This window comes from Panulirus ornatus, chromosome 17 (assembly GCF_036320965.1).
Source record: "Panulirus ornatus isolate Po-2019 chromosome 17, ASM3632096v1, whole genome shotgun sequence".
Taxonomy (NCBI): domain Eukaryota; kingdom Metazoa; phylum Arthropoda; class Malacostraca; order Decapoda; family Palinuridae; genus Panulirus; species Panulirus ornatus.
In genome coordinates this window covers 7,023,348-7,041,356 of record NC_092240.1, presented here as the reverse complement: position 1 = coordinate 7,041,356, position 18,009 = coordinate 7,023,348, and the positions used below count along the sequence as shown (strand labels likewise).

Here is an 18,009-nt window from a genome sequence, read left to right as displayed (position 1 = left end):
CAGGTGTGCGGTCACCATAATGATGCCCCTAGCGGCGGTGTTACGAAACATACGGACAAAAAGTTTCCACAGGATACTAGACCGTACAGACGGCATTGTCTCCCTTCTGGAGATGTTAACACTAGCTTTTGTTCTTTGCCAGGTGACGCATGACGTACCGCCTTCCCCCAAAGTACTACTCAATGCTGCACTTTCGTAATACGAGGACCGAGAAATTAGTGGAAAGACCCTGGTAGCCAAACAATGCTATATCAATATGTCAGCCTTCAGAGAAGTGCATCTCCTGGCGACCTGGTGCAGGAATAGGGAAATAGGTGATGTACGAGTCTCGGATGTGGCTGTGGGAGAGGTCAGTCATGACCCCCGGTTCACAGACATCTTTTTTCCATTCATCCAGGATGTTTACGAATGATGCAGATATTTGTCCGTCCTATACTGAATAATAAAAAAAAGAGACTAGTTGGGGGATATGAAGATAGTACTAGAGAGTTTTCCAGCTTAATCTGTCATGGACTGGTTAACCTGTAGCTGGCGTTGACTGAGTTCTGTAGGACACTGTCGTCAGGAGGGCTGTTGTTAACTCTGTTTTCAATAGTGGAGTTGTTAAAACACGTTCGTCAAGCAGTTGTATCCATCAGGACATCTTTCATTAGGATAGGACAAATATCTCAACTTAGTCCTGTGTAGAGATAGCTTCCTAAACACAGACAGCTTGACAATGAATATTCCATCATTATCCTTAAAAATGGTATCCAATTAAGTATTTTTACAGTTAACGTTCCACAGAAGTTACGAAATTTCTGACAGATACAACTGATAGACTTGTTCTATTTTAGTAAAATTTAATGTTGACATTTCACACAAAACGTCATTACCAGCTGATTCTGCATGTGGGTTTGTTTTGAATCGTAGAGCGCATGCGCACGAAATCCGGTCAAGATTCTGACCATATTTATTAGCCGCGACATGTCCATTTTGTTGTCAAATGTAGAAAGTAGCAGAGGGATAGGGGCTCCAATTTACGATATAAGACATTACGATTCGTCACAAATTGAAAATATTCTTACATGGAAAATACTGATCGCGTAACATCAACTTTAAACCAACATGTTTGACGGAAGCAACATCAAAATTATGGCCGGAGCTAAAGGACGAAAATGGGTACAAACTATATATAAACATTCCAGATGTTGATAGTACCACCAATGTGAAAAACACTTGGTTCACACTGTGCCCCAAAGCCACAAGAATAGCTCCAATCAGCCACCGACGAACAAAATGGACACTTCTCAACCTTCACTGTACACCGACATCACTACACACTCCACGTCTGTAAAAGAAGAAAAAAAAAGCACTTAGAATAACCACCCTTAAACTCAAGTTAAACCTACACAACACATTGATCCACTCTGTATCTACCATTTTTTCTAATATACCTTCCTCTATCCAGCCCCATACATTCCTTCCGAACGAGTGTGGAGTGTGTCAGGTTCATTTGTAAATAAACTAAATATCTAGAAATATCTTTACTATCATTAAAGTTCTGAGTTTGATATGACGAAAGTAATAGATAACTTGATTTTTATAGAATACATGTACTATAATCTACTTAAATTTCTATTATATTTGTTGTACACTTTTTTGTTATTCTGGTAATTTCGAACTCAATAAGCCCGCCAGTCCGCGCCGATCTGAATCAAAACAATGAACCCTCTAGCTCTTCACTATCCTAGTTATTTCCCAAGTTATTTTAGTATTAACGACATTTTAGCCACCAACGAGAGAGTTCCGTGTAAATTTGAGCGAGCTGCCTATGGGTTGGGTGAGTAGTTTTGTAGTAAATAAGTTTCCTGGCTTGAAGAACAGCTATGAAGGGAAGGCTAGAGGGAGTTCCGAAATGTTAAAATTGAGTGACAGTTTTAAGGATGAAGTGTTTTTTTGTCTTTATATGTAAAATGGCATTGTTTTATGAAAGTGGCGATTATAACAAGTTAATTCTCTTGGTAAACAGCGACGAGAATCATATCACTTATTTTCCAGAATTCTATTCCTTTTTTGGGCTATTGCTCTAGTAAATGGCTTTTGAAACGGAAGGTGTATATGCACATATATGAAATACGTATGCTTTTGATATGTAAAGAATATATATTAATGATAAAATGGGATCTGTAAATCATGGATGGAAAGAAATAGTACATTTCTATACTGTATCTTTTCTAGCAAGTTTCTTAGTTTCATATTATGGCCACTAGGTGTTCTGCCTTTGCATCTCTTTAAAAGATTGTTTCCTTGGACCTGATGCGGCGGCTTACCTCATGTTCAATTTTTTTTTAACTATGGAATACTGTTATTACAAAAATCAGATTTAGTTATGTGGATTAAGCATAAGGTTACCATACGGGAGATATGCGATAGGACTCTATTGCATGGACGAGTTGGATTTATTGGTGTACAGTTAGCACAGGTTTTTCTCGTGTTTTATGGTTTGCTTGTATTAGAGTAACAGCATAAAATTTGAGAAGGCCCCTTTTATTAATCATTAGCATTTTATTTAGTCTTACCACTAAATATGTTAATGGATGCCCTTTTTGTTGTGATTAATAACAGAATGCATAGGTGATTTTTTCTTATCAGTGAACCTTATCGACTGTCTGTAATTTCTCTTCAGGTTACCTTGATCCATCCAGTGGCAATAAGGATTTGACTGCTGGAACAAAGTTGGAGTTGCCATGCTGGTTGGCAAGGGCATTATATTCCCGTCGACATATAGTTTCTTGCCAGCTCCCGAAAGCTTTTAAGGAGAGATACAGGTAAAAATTAATACAAAGAGACTGCACAGGTATAGTCATAAGAACCAGATTTAGGAATGCAGATGTGTTAATGATGTTGGTTTTGTCCTTATTTGAGCTAGCATTAATTCCTCTTTTCTGTTTTTCATGTAGGAAGTCAGGATTATATTGAAGCAAATGATGTGGAATGGTATAACGGCTGGTAAGTGTAAATAGATGAATTATATTTCTGAGAAATTACTTTGGTACTAGAAGTGGTAGATAAAAAATAGATGAGATAGATATTTTGAATTAAAATGACATAAGTTAATGAAGTAATAGGGGATATAGGATAAGAATAAACACTCAAGGGGAAAAACAGTATTTAAGTTCTGGGTTATGAGAAATGATCAAAAGTTGTACAGGTCTTGCTATGCTTGAAAGAGTACTCTTTAGTATTGTGTAAGTCATATTCCACTGTTATTTTATTATATTCCTATCTCCAGGGAAATCTTAAAGGCAGATGCAAGCTTGGTGGATCTGCATATGTTTTCTCCCCACTTCTATGAATTTGGTCGGCACCTTTTACCTCTGGCTGGACCCGATGCTCCTATTTTGGGCACTCTGCTTGTTGAGGTTAGGCAGTTATTTCATCACAGTTTCTTTTGACCTATTTTCCCAATGATGGTTCATTGTGACCACATTCCCATTACACCTTTACCGCATGTTATTCATTTCCTTAGAATGTTATCCGTTCTATTGTTGTTTACCTCCTGCCTTATGTTACATCCAAAAATCACTGTGTACTAGCTCCCTTGTCTAGTTGGCTCATATTTTTCCCATAAAATTTAAGGTATCTAATTGTGTGAGCACTTAGACACCATTTTTTTCTTATAACGGTATTAATTTGCAAATTTCTTGAAATTTTGAATATTAATGTTTTTTATTTAAAACAACCAAGAAGTCTAGAGAAGAATGTGTCCTATTATTATTGAGTTTTTGATGCTGTAAACTGCAGTAATGATAAAGCTTGTAAGATACTTCACATGATATTGACGGTAAAGTTTGGACAGTTACACCTTGAAAACTGCCACCTCCCAAAATCTTGCATTTGCAAGGGTCACTTCACTGGGTTCTAGGAAAAGAATTCCACTGCCCAGAAAGAGACAATAAGGATGTGCAGGATTAAAGTAACACTAATCAAAGAAAAACCTCATTATGTGAAGCAAGTTGTACTGAAACATGATAGTTTGCAGGAAGTGTGAGTAAATGCCTAGAGAATATTTAGGAAGATATGGAAATAGGCTTTTTAATAAACAAAACTAGTATTTTACAAAAAGATTTAACTGGATGAATATTGAACCACATATGGTTACACTTCATGTTATTTTTCAGACTTTAAGGGAACGCTTACGAAGAACTATGGATACATCTCTGAATTCTCTTGATGATGATGCAGGGTCCCATATGGCCAAGCTAGATGAGCTTGAAAGATCTCTCTTTCGTGCTGGACGAAAGACCTTCCATGATCACCAACTGTGGCTCTCCCGAAGGGCTCACATTGTCACAACTTCTCCTATGGTTGAACAACACAATAAAAGAAAATTTTCCGAACTTACTTAGGTGACATAAGTTTGTTGCATTGTGTTAGTGATATGGTGATACACTTAAGTTTTTGGTTTATGAAAGGAATTTTGTAGCTTTTATCGCTGATTAGTCTGGGTCTAGGGCATTGGTCTTCCAATATTTTGATGGGAATGTAAATTTCACTTTATGAGTGCTCTAGGTTCCAAGATTGTGTCTTGGACCTCTCCTTATCATGTTGGTCATTGAACATATAACCTCAGCTGAAGTGAATATTTATGATGGAATATGTACTCACATCCAAGGCAATATTCTATTTCTCTCATGTCTAAGCCAATCCTTTTATTCCATTTCTCAATTTTACTTACAGAATATATGTAAATTTTGAGTTGATATCTGTCTTTATACAATAACAATGTAAAGAATTCTGAAGGACATTTGTATCTGGGATGATGTAATTTAGGCTGTAATACTTTCATGTCTTGGAAGGTTATCCTCATGAGCTCAGCCTCCATAAAAATGTTATACCAGCTAAGGTTCTGAGGGTTTAAGGGAATGTGTATAATGTACATTGATGGTGAAATGAAATCTAGATTTATGATAAACCCTCCAACTGCTTGAATTCGGATTTATTTGATATTATAGTTAGTCCCTTTAAGGTGACTTTCAGTATGGTTGTAGGTTGACTAATATGGAAGTGTAAATTAATGATTACAGGATTATAAAATTTCATGAGAATTTGCTTCATATTTATTTGGTATCTGTCTGCAAAAGGAAGCATTAAGCGATATTATACAGTATCAAATGAAACAGATTTTCCTGATATTGTATTTTAATTTTGAAACAGTCTTTTTGGCCTTAAAATTATGCTGAACTGTTGATGTTACCTGCATTTTTGTTACTTTTATTTGGAAAATTCATTAGCTTCAAAACTTCACTATAGTACCTATTCATGTCGAGTATGTTTCTAGGGCTAAAATGCTTTTTAGGGGCCATTAAGTCCTGTAATTGGGTATTCAAATCATTACAGCAATAAAAATTTTACAAGAATTAACTTTTTATTTGGTATCTATCAGCCAAACATTATGCAGTACATTACATCATCAAATTAAGAAACTTTCATTATATTTTGGTTTTGAAACAAAAAGTTTTTGGCAGAAAAAATTAACCTGAACTATTCAAGACCTACAATTTTTGCTATTTTTCTTAGGAAAATTTATTAGCTTCAAAACCTTGATATGGCACCTATTCCTCATACTTAATACAATTCTGGGGCTGTCCTTAGGCATTTAATTTTCAACATATTGACACTACTGTTCTTTTGCATTCGGAGTCTGTGACCCACATTAGTACAACACTGTCAGGACTACTGTACCTTCAAAAATACCCGTCTTTGGTCTAAGAGACCTAACCTTTCCTTCCATACTCTCCTCTGTGCATCCAAGACCTTATACTACTCTCCAAACCCATAATTGACTTTGGCTCTCATGGTTCCTTCTACTGCCATGTACTTAAATTGTTACACTTCTTGTAGGTCCTTTCCACTCAGGAATGTGCTTAAACCATCACTCTGATACACCTCATTACTTAACTTTTGTTCACCTTTACTCTCAAGTTTCACACACATTTTCAAATTGTCACTAGCTTTTAGAGTTTCTCTGAGTCTGTTATCAAAATTATTTTGTTAGACCTATTGCCTATCCTGACTTCACAAGGTATCAATAGGAACAGATGAAAAATAACCTTGTTTGCACACATCACTACCCACATCTACATGTCAAAAAAGGTAATGTAACTAATGGGGCCGAAAATCCTTCTCTCCTGTATCATATTTTTCTGAAAGTAGGAATAAGTGCCATAAAAGACTTCTTCCCCTAAAGGCACAGTTTCTGGATTTTAACTTATGAAGGTGTGATAAGGCAACTCATTGCTATATATCTGTAATCTTGCTAAGGCAGAGTAAAAGGTGTAAAAAAAATAAAATGTTACTTTTCATCCCACTTTGATCACTAATGATGGATCTGGACAGTATTTCTTGATCAGAAAGAAATAGTGCTACAATTCAGTGCTTCTAGGACCCAATGTTTTCTTATGGTTTTCTAAAATTTCTTCATTTTCCTTGTGTTCTCATGTACAGAAAATGTAAGTCTAATTTTGGAATAGTATTAAAACATCCTTTTCCTTTTATCCATTTCATTTTAATAACAATTTCATATATAACTACAGATAACAATCTACTTAACTGGCTATGAATAAATTATGTATCACAAAAAACTTTTTTTAAACATACATAAATTTACATATGTACAAGACAGAGTTAGGATAATGTTTAAGTTCTTTTTGATTACATGGCTGTATACAATATCTCTAGGCATACATTACTTTACAAAATGTACATAACAGGATAAAAGGTTTGAAGGTCTTTCAATTAATTGAGTACAACAAACTGATTATATGTTTGTCTTAGACTATTATATCCTGCTTCCAGTAAGATGGTCAATGCTATCTCCCTCACTCACACAAAAATTACAAAAATGTGCAAATCACACACGTTCTCTCCAGTATCCTCTTTCATTAATTTACACTCCAAACCAGCATGTCTCCCACCTCATTCATCTATACTCACGTCAGTTGTTCTCCCATAAACTTTAATCAGTACATCACTCCTCACCTTATTTAAAACTTTCACTGAACTACATCTCCTACATTCTCATTAGTCCTTGTGCACTCTTCCTCCTTATTCAATTCCCCCAGAATCATCTCTAATGCTTGAACTTCATTACCTCTGTTGAAGCTGTTCCATACTTCTTTTCCAAATACCAGAGGCATTTGTACCACGTCTTTCAACATATCTTAAGTAAAAGATAAGTCCCCAGTTTTACTATCCCTTTCCTCTGAGCTTGAGCAGTCAGCTGTCAATTCTGTTTTGAATCTCAATTTCAACTTCATGATAAATTACCCACATTTGAAAATTTCAGTCCTATTTATCCTCTTACCATTTAACCATCTTTCAATGTGTGTTTAAGGGCAATGTTACCACTTACTGTATTTTTTATCTCTAAAAAGTTGGATGTATGCACACAAAAACTGTTTATTTACCAAAACTAATTTATTCATTTGGCTAAACAAATTACCACAGAGCTAATTTTCCCATTCGGCTAACCACAATGGCTAATGCTTTACGTATATCAGTGTGAAAGGAGAGCTAGTAAAATGGTATGACAAAATAACTGTAACCATGGTGCTAGGGTTGACTAAGCAAAGACCACTTTACAATTAAAACCAGTATTCAGCTTTAGAGCAAAAGATACATTAGTTGTTTCTAATAATAAAACAATTTTTTTTTCTTACAAATCATGTGAAAAACCACATAAATAATTCCTTCTAAAAGGCTATTTACAAGACTCAAAATTCATTCTAAACAAAAAACCTATCTATTCATTTTAAAAGAAACACCAATTTACATGGTAAATTATCATCCAACAACAGAAACCCAATCACCTTATACTTACAATTCTCCCAAAATGATGACAAAGTAAAAAAATGCTTCTCACCAGAAGGTTATTCATAAGATTTAATATTCACCATCAATTAACCCTTTACTCAAAATTTAGAGAGAATTTAATGACCATTTACTTGATCATTAAAAAGAATAATTATAAAAAAATAGTACAAAACACCTACAATCACACCACTACCAATACATTCAAAATAACTATACAATTTTGGATGTACTAACTCAACCATATGCAACTACACAACCTTTTTTAACATTGTGCAGTCCTCATTAAATGACCTTTCCATCTATATCATGTATCAGTTACAACATACATGATGATGGCACAAGTAAACTCAATTTAGTATAAGACTCAACACCAATGCACAACTGATTTCCATTTGTCTCTCTAAGAAATATACTTATCATAACAGTTAATTGCACACTTTCATCTGCTAACCATTTCTACCCCTTTAAGTGTTTCAGGAACTAATGGCAACTTCCAAAAAGATTAGCAGCCACAGCATGCTTGCACAAATTCATGTTAAGTGAAAAGCATTACAATCACCTTAATAGGAATAAAGAGGAGTAAAAAAGCATAAAAAACAGTGAATAATTGTAAAAGGAAGGAGAACTGTTAAACTAAGAAGCAATAGAGCACATCACAATATCTGAAGGATATTTTTGAGCTTAAAATGACAACCAAGTGGGGTGCATATGGATGAAATAAAAAATTCAAGTGCATGCATTATATGCACTTGCAGAACACACTCTGTAGCCCTATGAGTTCTGAACACCCTCCCTATCTTGTAGGAAATGTTAATTTTCATACCAAACCTCCCAAACTATGTATGCAAGACTACATTCTTACTTCTCTCATAGTAGTGCTTCTGTGGAGAACCAAGTCAAAATTATCCCACTACCAAATAACATTAGGCAAAATATTGGAGGTAGATTATCAGCACTTAAACAGCAGTATGCTGAATGTTTCTGACACTTTAGTGGACAAGCATGAATAATAACAACAAATGATAATGATAATAACTGTAATAAAACAAAAATTAATCCTTTTGTGGTAAAAGATCAACTGGCAGATTTGTGAGTGGAAGTGATACAGTGGGGAGAGAAAAAAGACTGGAGTTTCCTGAAAATGCTTCTTAACAGTAATCATGTTCACCCTGCAGCATAACCTGATGGTCAACTACATACATAAAAATAACATTCTATTCTCCACTGACTGCTGTGTTCCTGTTTCTCTATCTGTTCAATGTTCTCTTTATTCAATTTCGTATATCTTCTGTACTTTGCTACTTCTTCCTTTTGTACACTTGCCATAAAAAGCTCCATTATTTTAAGTCTTACCTATTAAAACAGAAGCGATAAATGCTTCACTCATACGACTGTTAATCCAGCCTGAAGAACCCTTCAGTCTAAATTCTGAGTAATTTGGCTGAGTCTTTGATACCTTAAGGTATGGAGATAGTCAGGAAGTTAATCATATGATAGATTTTACATGTGCCATCCAAACAGGAATGCAATAAGAAAAAAACAAGATACAGATCATGCAAGAAAGGAAAAAAAATAGTGATCACGATGTTCAGTTTACCAAAGATTTCCAGGAAGCAACAGCCCAAACATTAGAAGTTTCTCTTCAGTAAGAAAAGGCTCTCATATCATATCAGGGTCCTGGTAAACAGCAGAGATTAATATCATATGCTGTAACATTATCAATGTACTGTCTTAGCTCATGGTTAGTAGTGACTATTATCTGGATGGATATTACTGTATCCGATGGCAAACTGTCAAATATAGGAGGATTGAAACAAAGAGATTACAGTATATAAGACAATCTTTGCCTTTGCCTCTTCATTTGCTGGATTTTCTGCTTAAAACAAAGCAAGGTCACATTAACCCAACAACCAGATAAATGAAAATCAAATCATTTAAGATATCCATTCAGACATGACGGTTAGGTTAATTTGGCCTGCATATTTTACATTATCTGTTTAGAATACGGTTTTTGGATATAACAATTGATAACTTACTAACTGCAACAGATTAACATAACATTTCCATACATGTTACACAATTGCACATATGTCCTAAACATCTAATCCAAGTGCAGCTCATAATACTCTTTTGCTTATTAACCTAAACTGAAAAGTACTTTTTAATGTAGTCACAAAAAAAAAACCTAAAAAAATATTCTATTGTTCTTAGAGGACAGCCGGCCAAAAACACGAACTACTAAGTACCCTGTCCCAGCTTGTTAAATGGATAGTGAAACAAAATATCTTAAACTAACCATTATAGTGGCCATTATTGCCGCTGGTTAGCTGTAAACAAATTAAACATGAAAGTCACACTGCATGAAGTCACACATCATTATTGTCACATAAAGAATCGGTGGGATCTTTTAAAAAACATCATAAAACATTTGTATTAAGTTCCATGACCAAGTCAACTTTCAGGTTAAGCTTTCTTTTAAGGGGAATGACTCAGGAAAAATCCAAACTATTGCTACATGTCATGTCAATCACTCCTTTAGACACTTGGAAGGAACTTTCCAAAGAATACATTTTGATGTGTTTGACCCTTACAAGTCAAGTCAAACATAACTTTACTGAATGGGTGTGAGCCCAACCACAAACAAAGGAGAACAATGGAAAACACAATCCCTAAGTGTCTGCTATGCTATACCAGTAACATAAGAAGTCTATCTTTCTGAGAGACTTCAAATATAGGCAATAACTCAAAGCACTTTCAGTGCCAAGTCATGATGAAAAAGGCTCTGACTTGCAATACCTCACTTGTGCAAGCTGACAAGGTCAGATAAGCCTCTGCTTTTATGCAAATAATTCAAGAAATGAACATATATGCTGCCTTACTTACTTGTCAAATGCTTTAATTATCCTACAATATATCCAGAATTATCAGTGATTTTCAAAAATGAGTAAACAAGCCACATCTTAACCTAGTATGGTACAGACATGAGGTTGTTCTCTACTGTGTGTTCAGTAATATATGCTGATATCTGTTTAAAATTATAAGCCTACTATTGTACTCAACAGTGATTTAGGCCTTATATTAGGAAAGGCAGTTTGAAAAGCAGAGACAACCCATAATGTGGCCTGAGGGATGTAATATAAACATGATTCTAGGACTGATGGTTTACTTAGGCTCTGAACTAGGGGAAACTAGTCTAAGAGTACTTGTAAGAAGGAATTAATAAAGATAAGCAAAGTCATATGGAACTAAATAAGCAATGCCCATTTGAATATGGAGCTGATGGAGGAGGTTAATCTCTTACTTTTACATTTATGAGTATTCAACAATTAGAGTAAATGTTTCTGAAATGAATCTTTAAGTTGGTTCATTCTAGTCTGTTGGAACATATTAAGTCTCTAGAAATAAGTGGGGGCTACACGGATGTTTACTTTAACGTCAATATCACCCACAGTACCTTTCTGGGCCCAGAGTCCCTCCTACAGCACAGACTGACTGAGGACATAGTTAATGCAGACAGCATATGTAAACTTAAAGAGTTATGACAGTGCAGTGTTCAAGAGATGGGGCCCCACAAGTGTAAAACTCCATTCGCATACTGAGCAAATACATAATTAAATAACTGATCAGACCATTTAATATGGGAAGAGGGCTTACAATACTAGTTGAAGAGTCTGAAGGTCTACATAATCATTTAAGAGATACAATGAGCATTAACTGTAAGAGTTACTCTTAGCTGAAGGTATGATATCAGAACATTTGTATCCTGAGCACAGGAAAGGTACATCCTGGTCACTTACCTATATGTAATGTACTGCAAAAGTGTATTAAAGCTTTCTGATAACAAGACCTTTCTATTTCTTCCAAATCAAATGGAACTGTAATACAAATAGACAGGGACTTCAATGAAACAATACTTGCCATATCATGGTTGCCATATCTGTGGTTTTGTGCAAATTTGGGTGTTGCCGGACTCCACTTCCTCAAGGTTATATTGCAACTGGAAAGTCATCTTTTGCAAGGCTGGGTCACTGGGAGTACACTCCTATCAATAAACATTTAAATCCAAAGGAGTTTGCATCTCCCTGCTTTTAAAAGTAGAGCAGCCTTGGGCTGTAGCAGCCTCTGCAAGAGATCCTGGGTAACACCAAGACCCATTTCATAGAAACTAGTCCTGAGGTAATCATAAAGAAATGAAATATGCAGCCTTTAGAGTAGATAATAATATCCAAAGCCTGGGTATAACACTGAGAAAACACCTATGGCACATGGGTTCCCATATCATTCACAAAATTTAGTATGTGATAATTTTTTTTTTTCATAGCTTGGTATCTGATAATCCCATTATTACTATGCATATGCTTGTAAGGAGTTTCTCAAATTTCTTTAATGCTAAACTTCCTTCTATATTCAAGCAAAGAAAATCATTTTGATCCATTATAAAAACTGGTAAATAACAAAGGTTCTGGACTACTCTCTTCAATCATTACACTTGTTACTAGTTTTATATGATCTTACAGCAGTGCTCCAATCACAGGGACACAATAGTTTCCAAAGTTGAATGAAAAGATTTCTGTCATCCATGGTTAATTCCATCCAAATCTATGGCATGAACTAATCTATGGTATGCCTCACTTTATCTGCTGATGAAACCAACACAGTTTATCTGATCTCTATTCTATCTTAAAATTTACCCAAATTACCAACTTGGAATACATTTATATTTCAAGACCTGTTCATAAAAATTATTAGATTTTCAGAGCATGAAGTATTTGGAGTCATTTAGGTTTGATTTGTACAAAACATTCTCATACTGATCCCATGTTCAAAGTACAGTAACTATCATGAAAAATGAACATATGTGATGTCCTCAGCTTAATGAATCAAACTAAAGGGATTTGTAAGATGTCTAGAAATATTCTGCATGTATTTTTAACAAATCATATTCTAAGGATTGGTAAAATGTCTAGAAATGCTCTGCTTGTTTTACTGGTTTCTAGCAAAGTTCTTTCAAGTTATGAAGGATGCTATATTCAGCATCAAATATGGCCTAATTGCTGAATTACAATCCAATCACAGAATCAGAATCTAGAATTTTTCTGCTTTGGTGATCTACTAAGCATCCTGGGGTCCTGTTCACCTTATTGGAAAGTATGCATTTTGCCTAGTCAATTAATCTTTAAGGTCAGCATTTCCCAATGTTATACATAAGCCTTTAGGACAACAGGCCTGTAAGCTTGTGGTATCATTTTCTACCAACTTACAACAGACTAGGGGATTGATAATAGATTTGCTCATATACCACAGTATATCCTTTTCCTGAGTTTAAGAGGTCCTTGAGATTCTCTAAGATGATCACTTTAAGTCACAGCTGGAAAATCACTTTATTCACAGTTATTCAATGACAATTAAAGATGCAGTTCTAAGTAATAATCTATATGTTGACTTCTTAAATCTGGGTAAAAACTTCATCAACAACTCTGCAGCTGACTAGTAGGATCTTATGAAAAGTAGTAACAGTTCAAGTAGCTTCCACTACAAATCTGTTAAAATACTTGTTGTTCTTTTCATCTCAGAAAGCCTGAACAGGGAGCCCAGAAGCTGATGTAATTCTTAATATATTCTGCCTGAACTCGAAACTTCATCCATTTCAACTCAAAACCATATTGGCATTTGCACCTCATATGATTTCAGCAAACCATGCAACATTGCATAAAATTTGAGGACTGACCACATACAACTGGCTTGAGAAGTACTTTGCATAAAACAGAGCTAGTCAAATTTTCTAATATCTAAGTTATTTCAAAAACATATCTTTTCTCAGTAATTTTTTTTCAAAATATATTCTAACAGCAATTATTCCTACAAACGCCCAGGATATCTACTCTTTGGTTTCCATTTTGTAGACTGCATCAGTGTGTAGTCAATATAAGTGCAGTGTCGCTCTGTCAGGAAGGGAACATAAAAAGCCCGGAGTAACCTGTGAGATCTGAAAGAGAATCTTTTATATAGGATAAAGGCATATGAAGAACATAACTATCGATTTTACTTATAAAACTTATGTCACATGATAAATGACTAGTCCAAGATTTAAGCAAGTACAGTTAAGTATGTTATCTTGCAGTTAGTGCTTGTTCTTTCCTATCCTGGTAGGTAATTGTGCCACCACCAAATACCTAACATAACCACAGTATGTATAAACTTTAGTAATGGTGTTTAAGTGAGCTCGTGTATGCAGTGCTGTTCAGCTCTTAATGCAACTGAAAATGACCATTTGTATTCTACACGATAAAGATCTGTGTGGATTACATACAATGACAACCCAAACAAAAGAACTCTCTAAGAGGCTGAATTGTTTGTCGATTACATATTTCTTTTTATACTTGATCGCCTTTTCCCACATTAGTGAGGTAGTGCCCAGAGCAGATGAAGGCAGGCCACATACGCCTGCATCCATTCTGTAGGTGTCATGCATAAAGCACCGAAACCAAAGCTCCCTACCCATAACCAGGCCCGACAGAACTTTCCATGGTTTACCCCAGTCACTTCACATGCCCTGGCTCAGTCCACTGACAGCACATTGACCCTAGTATTTCACATTGTTCCAATTCACTCTATCCTGTGCAGGCTTTTCACCCTCCTCCATGTTCAGGCCCTGATCACTCAAAATCTTTTTCACTCCATTCTCCCATTTCCAATATGGTCTCTGCCTTCTCCTTGTTCACTTCACTTCTTATGCATATATCCTCTTTGTCAACCTTTCATCACTCAAACTCTCCATATGTCCAAACCATTTCAGCATATACTTATATCTGTGTAAGGTACATGTTAGCAGACTCTGCCTGCTCAAAGTTACACTGTGAGTGAAAAGTTACCTTTCATGAGGCTGTATTATTCGGAGTACAGCTTCACCAAAGAACTTCTCACTTCAAGGGAGCCTAATTTCTCTGCTACTGGAATAGCATGCCCTAGGCTGCTGGAGCCTTTAGAAAGGTCCTGGGTAACATCGGAACATTTTCATAGAAATTTATAATAAAATCATATTTTCAATGTCTCAAATCCAGCAATTTTGAGGCTGAGCAGTTGTCAAATTACAGATTTTGCTGGATTGTGGATACAATTGTATTAATACTTGCCAAGGGGACCTAAGAGCAGATGGCAGGGTTCAAGCTGTCAATGGGATGAGCCAGGGTGTATGAAGCAATCAAGATAAACCACAGAATAGTCTATGGGGTTTGGCTCTGGACGGTAGGCTCTAGTTTCAGTACATTATATACGATAGCTATAGAGCAAAAAGGCGATGTTATTTTGTTCCTGACACCATCTCACTAAGGTGGGGAAAAAGTAATTAAGTACAAAAAGTCATCCATACTGGTGATTCCATGTGGACATAAGGCTAATCTACAACACCAAAAGTAAATTATGATTAATCAAATTCTAAAAAAGCATTTCATATCTGCTAATAACACTTCACTAAGATTATCTCTAAATTAAATCATACACACACACACACACAAAGAAATCTAATAATTTTTCACTAAGTTCTCTTATATTCTGTTAATACAAACTTACTTACCTTGCTGCATCCATAAATGGTACAGTGTGTAATACAACCCATTCTGAGTTGCGTTTTGAGTATCTCGGTTCCCGTGGTGTATCTTCCTCACGATCCAAGTCTATTAGAAAGTGACATGAACTCAGAGGCACCTGAAAAAGCATGTCAAAAAAGTAGAATACTCAAAACACATCTAATCCATTCATCTACTATCACATTCCATGTTATGCAGCATATGCTACTTACATCTAATTATCTGATCCATGCTCCCCCTGGAAACTCCCTCAAGAGGGCTGCCACAGCAAGTGTCTCACTGTTGAACTCTGGTGCTGCTTTTTGGCCTTTAGTGCCTCACCCTTAACAGGCCACTGACACAGGGTAACTCAAACATCATTAACCATCCCAATACCAAAGTGGATAATACTGGTAATATATCTCCCTGGTCAGTGGCTGACTACCAACTACTACCTACCACTACTTTAAATTCACAAAATATTTCCATCAATTCAAAAAATTTCTTTTAAATTCATAGGTAAACAATTTATATACAGTTATGTAAAACCCCATATGAAGTTCAAATTTGCTTGTTTATGCTTGGATGTTTGTTGAATCATTTCTTTCAGTGATCCCCTTTTCACATGTGTATATACACAATAAATCCTATTTACGAGCACATGCCACTTTCAGTATGTGTTTCTTCTTCCCATGATCAGTTTTAAACACAAGCAAATTCATACATAAATAACACTTACATATGCTACCACATGCATGGGCTACCAATCGATGGTATCAGCTCTTTATTTCCCACTACTTAGCAATCATAATGTTAGTACCTTCCTGTACAATTATCTGCTACATATGAGCTATATTTCTCACTAAAAAAACTCTCCAGGACTTGTTACAATCAAGTAACAGAAAACACTGGGGGAATTAGATTGAAAAACTCTGTTGGCAACTTGTAGACTAGTTTGATATACTGTAAAACAAAAAGTGGAGCAGACATTTCCCAGTTTATATGATAATGAATTAGTAAACAAAATGAAAAAATATGAATAAAATTAAAAGTGTTTATCATTCCCTTGTGAAAAGAAGGAAATAGGAAAAATATTGATCTTTGATTAAAATATTAATGGTTTTATAGGGCCTAGATGTGGAAAGGGAGCTGTGGTTTTGGTGCATTACATGACAGATAGAGACTGAGTGTGAACGAACGTGGCCTTTATTGTCTTTTCCTAGTGCTACCTCGCACGCATGCGGGGGAAGGGGGTGCCATTTCATGTGTGGTGGGGTGGCGACGAGAATGGATGAAGGCAGCATGTATGAATATGTACATGTGTATATATGTATATGCCTGTGCATGTATATGTAAGTATACATTGACATGTATAGGTATGTATATGTGCATGTGTGGGCATTTAAGTATATACATGTGTATGTGGGTGGGTTGGGCCATTCTTTCATCTGTTTCTTTGCACTAACTTGCTGGCAGGGAAGAGTGATAATAATAATTTTTTTTTTTTTTTTTTTTTTTATACTTTGTCGCTGTCTCCCGCGTTTGCGAGGTAGCGCAAGGAAACAGACGAAAGAAATGGCCCAACCCCCCCCCCATACACATGTACATACACACGTCCACACACGCAAATATACATACCTACACAGCTTTCCATGGTTTACCCCAGACGCTTCACATGCCTTGATTCAATCCACTGACAGCACGTCAACCCCTGTATACCACATCGCTCCAATTCACTCTATTCCTTGCCCTCCTTTCACCCTCCTGCATGTTCAGGCCCCGATCACACAAAATCTTTTTCACTCCATCTTTCCACCTCCAATTTGGTCTCCCTCTTCTCCTCGTTCCCTCCACCTCCGACACATATATCCTCTTGGTCAATCTTTCCTCACTCATTCTCTCCATGTGCCCAAACCATTTCAAAACACCCTCTTCTGCTCTCTCAACCACGCTCTTTTTATTTCCACACATCTCTCTTACCCTTACGTTACTTACTCGATCAAACCACCTCACACCACACATTGTCCTCAAACATCTCATTTCCAGCACATCCATCCTCCTGCGCACAACTCTATCCATAGCCCACGCCTCGCAACCATACAACATTGTTGGAACCACTATTCCTTCAAACATACCCATTTTTGCTTTCCGAGATAATGTTCTCGACTTCCACACATTTTTCAAGGCTCCCAAAATTTTCGCCCCCTCCCCCACCCTATGATCCACTTCCGCTTCCATGGTTCCATCCGCTGACAGATCCACTCCCAGATATCTAAAACACTTCACTTCCTCCAGTTTTTCTCCATTCAAACTCACCTCCCAATTGACTTGACCCTCAACCCTACTGTACCTAATAACCTTGCTCTTATTCACATTTACTCTTAACTTTCTTCTTCCACACACTTTACCAAACTCAGTCACCAGCTTCTGCAGTTTCTCACATGAATCAGCCACCAGCGCTGTATCATCAGCGAACAACTGACTCACTTCCCAAGCTCTTTCATCCCCAACAGACTTCATACTTGCCCCTCTTTCCAGGACTCTTGCATTTACCTCCCTAACAACCCCATCCATAAACAAATTAAAC

General features: G+C 36.2%; 2 protein-coding genes across 2 annotated transcripts in view; one reads left to right on the top strand and one right to left on the bottom strand.

The window, feature by feature from the left end:
- Positions 1-1,668: 1,668 nt before the first annotated feature.
- Positions 1,669-5,402, top strand: Psf3 (DNA replication complex GINS protein Psf3). Its single transcript, XM_071671860.1, has 4 exons — positions 1,669-1,822; positions 2,669-2,810; positions 3,275-3,404; positions 4,164-5,402. Exons 1-4 carry the CDS (start codon positions 1,705-1,707, stop codon positions 4,389-4,391), a joined length of 618 nt encoding a protein of 205 aa, XP_071527961.1. The 5' UTR covers positions 1,669-1,704; the 3' UTR covers positions 4,392-5,402.
- Positions 5,403-12,162: 6,760 nt separating this feature from the next.
- Positions 12,163-18,009, bottom strand: part of Alg9 (alpha-1,2-mannosyltransferase Alg9) — a 43,417-nt gene continuing 37,570 nt past the window's right edge. The window contains exons 12-13 of the mRNA XM_071671859.1: positions 15,431-15,561; positions 12,163-13,843 (exon numbers count right to left, since the gene is read on the bottom strand). Coding sequence (XP_071527960.1) covers positions 13,717-13,843; positions 15,431-15,561 — 258 coding nt within the window. The 3' untranslated portion in view covers positions 12,163-13,716. The remainder of the gene's footprint in view (positions 13,844-15,430; positions 15,562-18,009) is intronic.

Excerpts from the sequence above, each read along its gene's own strand:
- Psf3 (XM_071671860.1), top strand. The coding sequence starts at position 1,705 with ATGAACCCTCTAGCTCTTCACTATCCTAGTTATTTCCCAAGTTATTTT. Across the intron at positions 1,823-2,668 it reads GCGAGCTGCCTATGGGTTGG|GTTACCTTGATCCATCCAGT; the intron begins GTGAGTAGTTTT and ends ATTTCTCTTCAG. Across the intron at positions 2,811-3,274 it reads GCTTTTAAGGAGAGATACAG|GGAAATCTTAAAGGCAGATG; the intron begins GTAAAAATTAAT and ends TCCTATCTCCAG.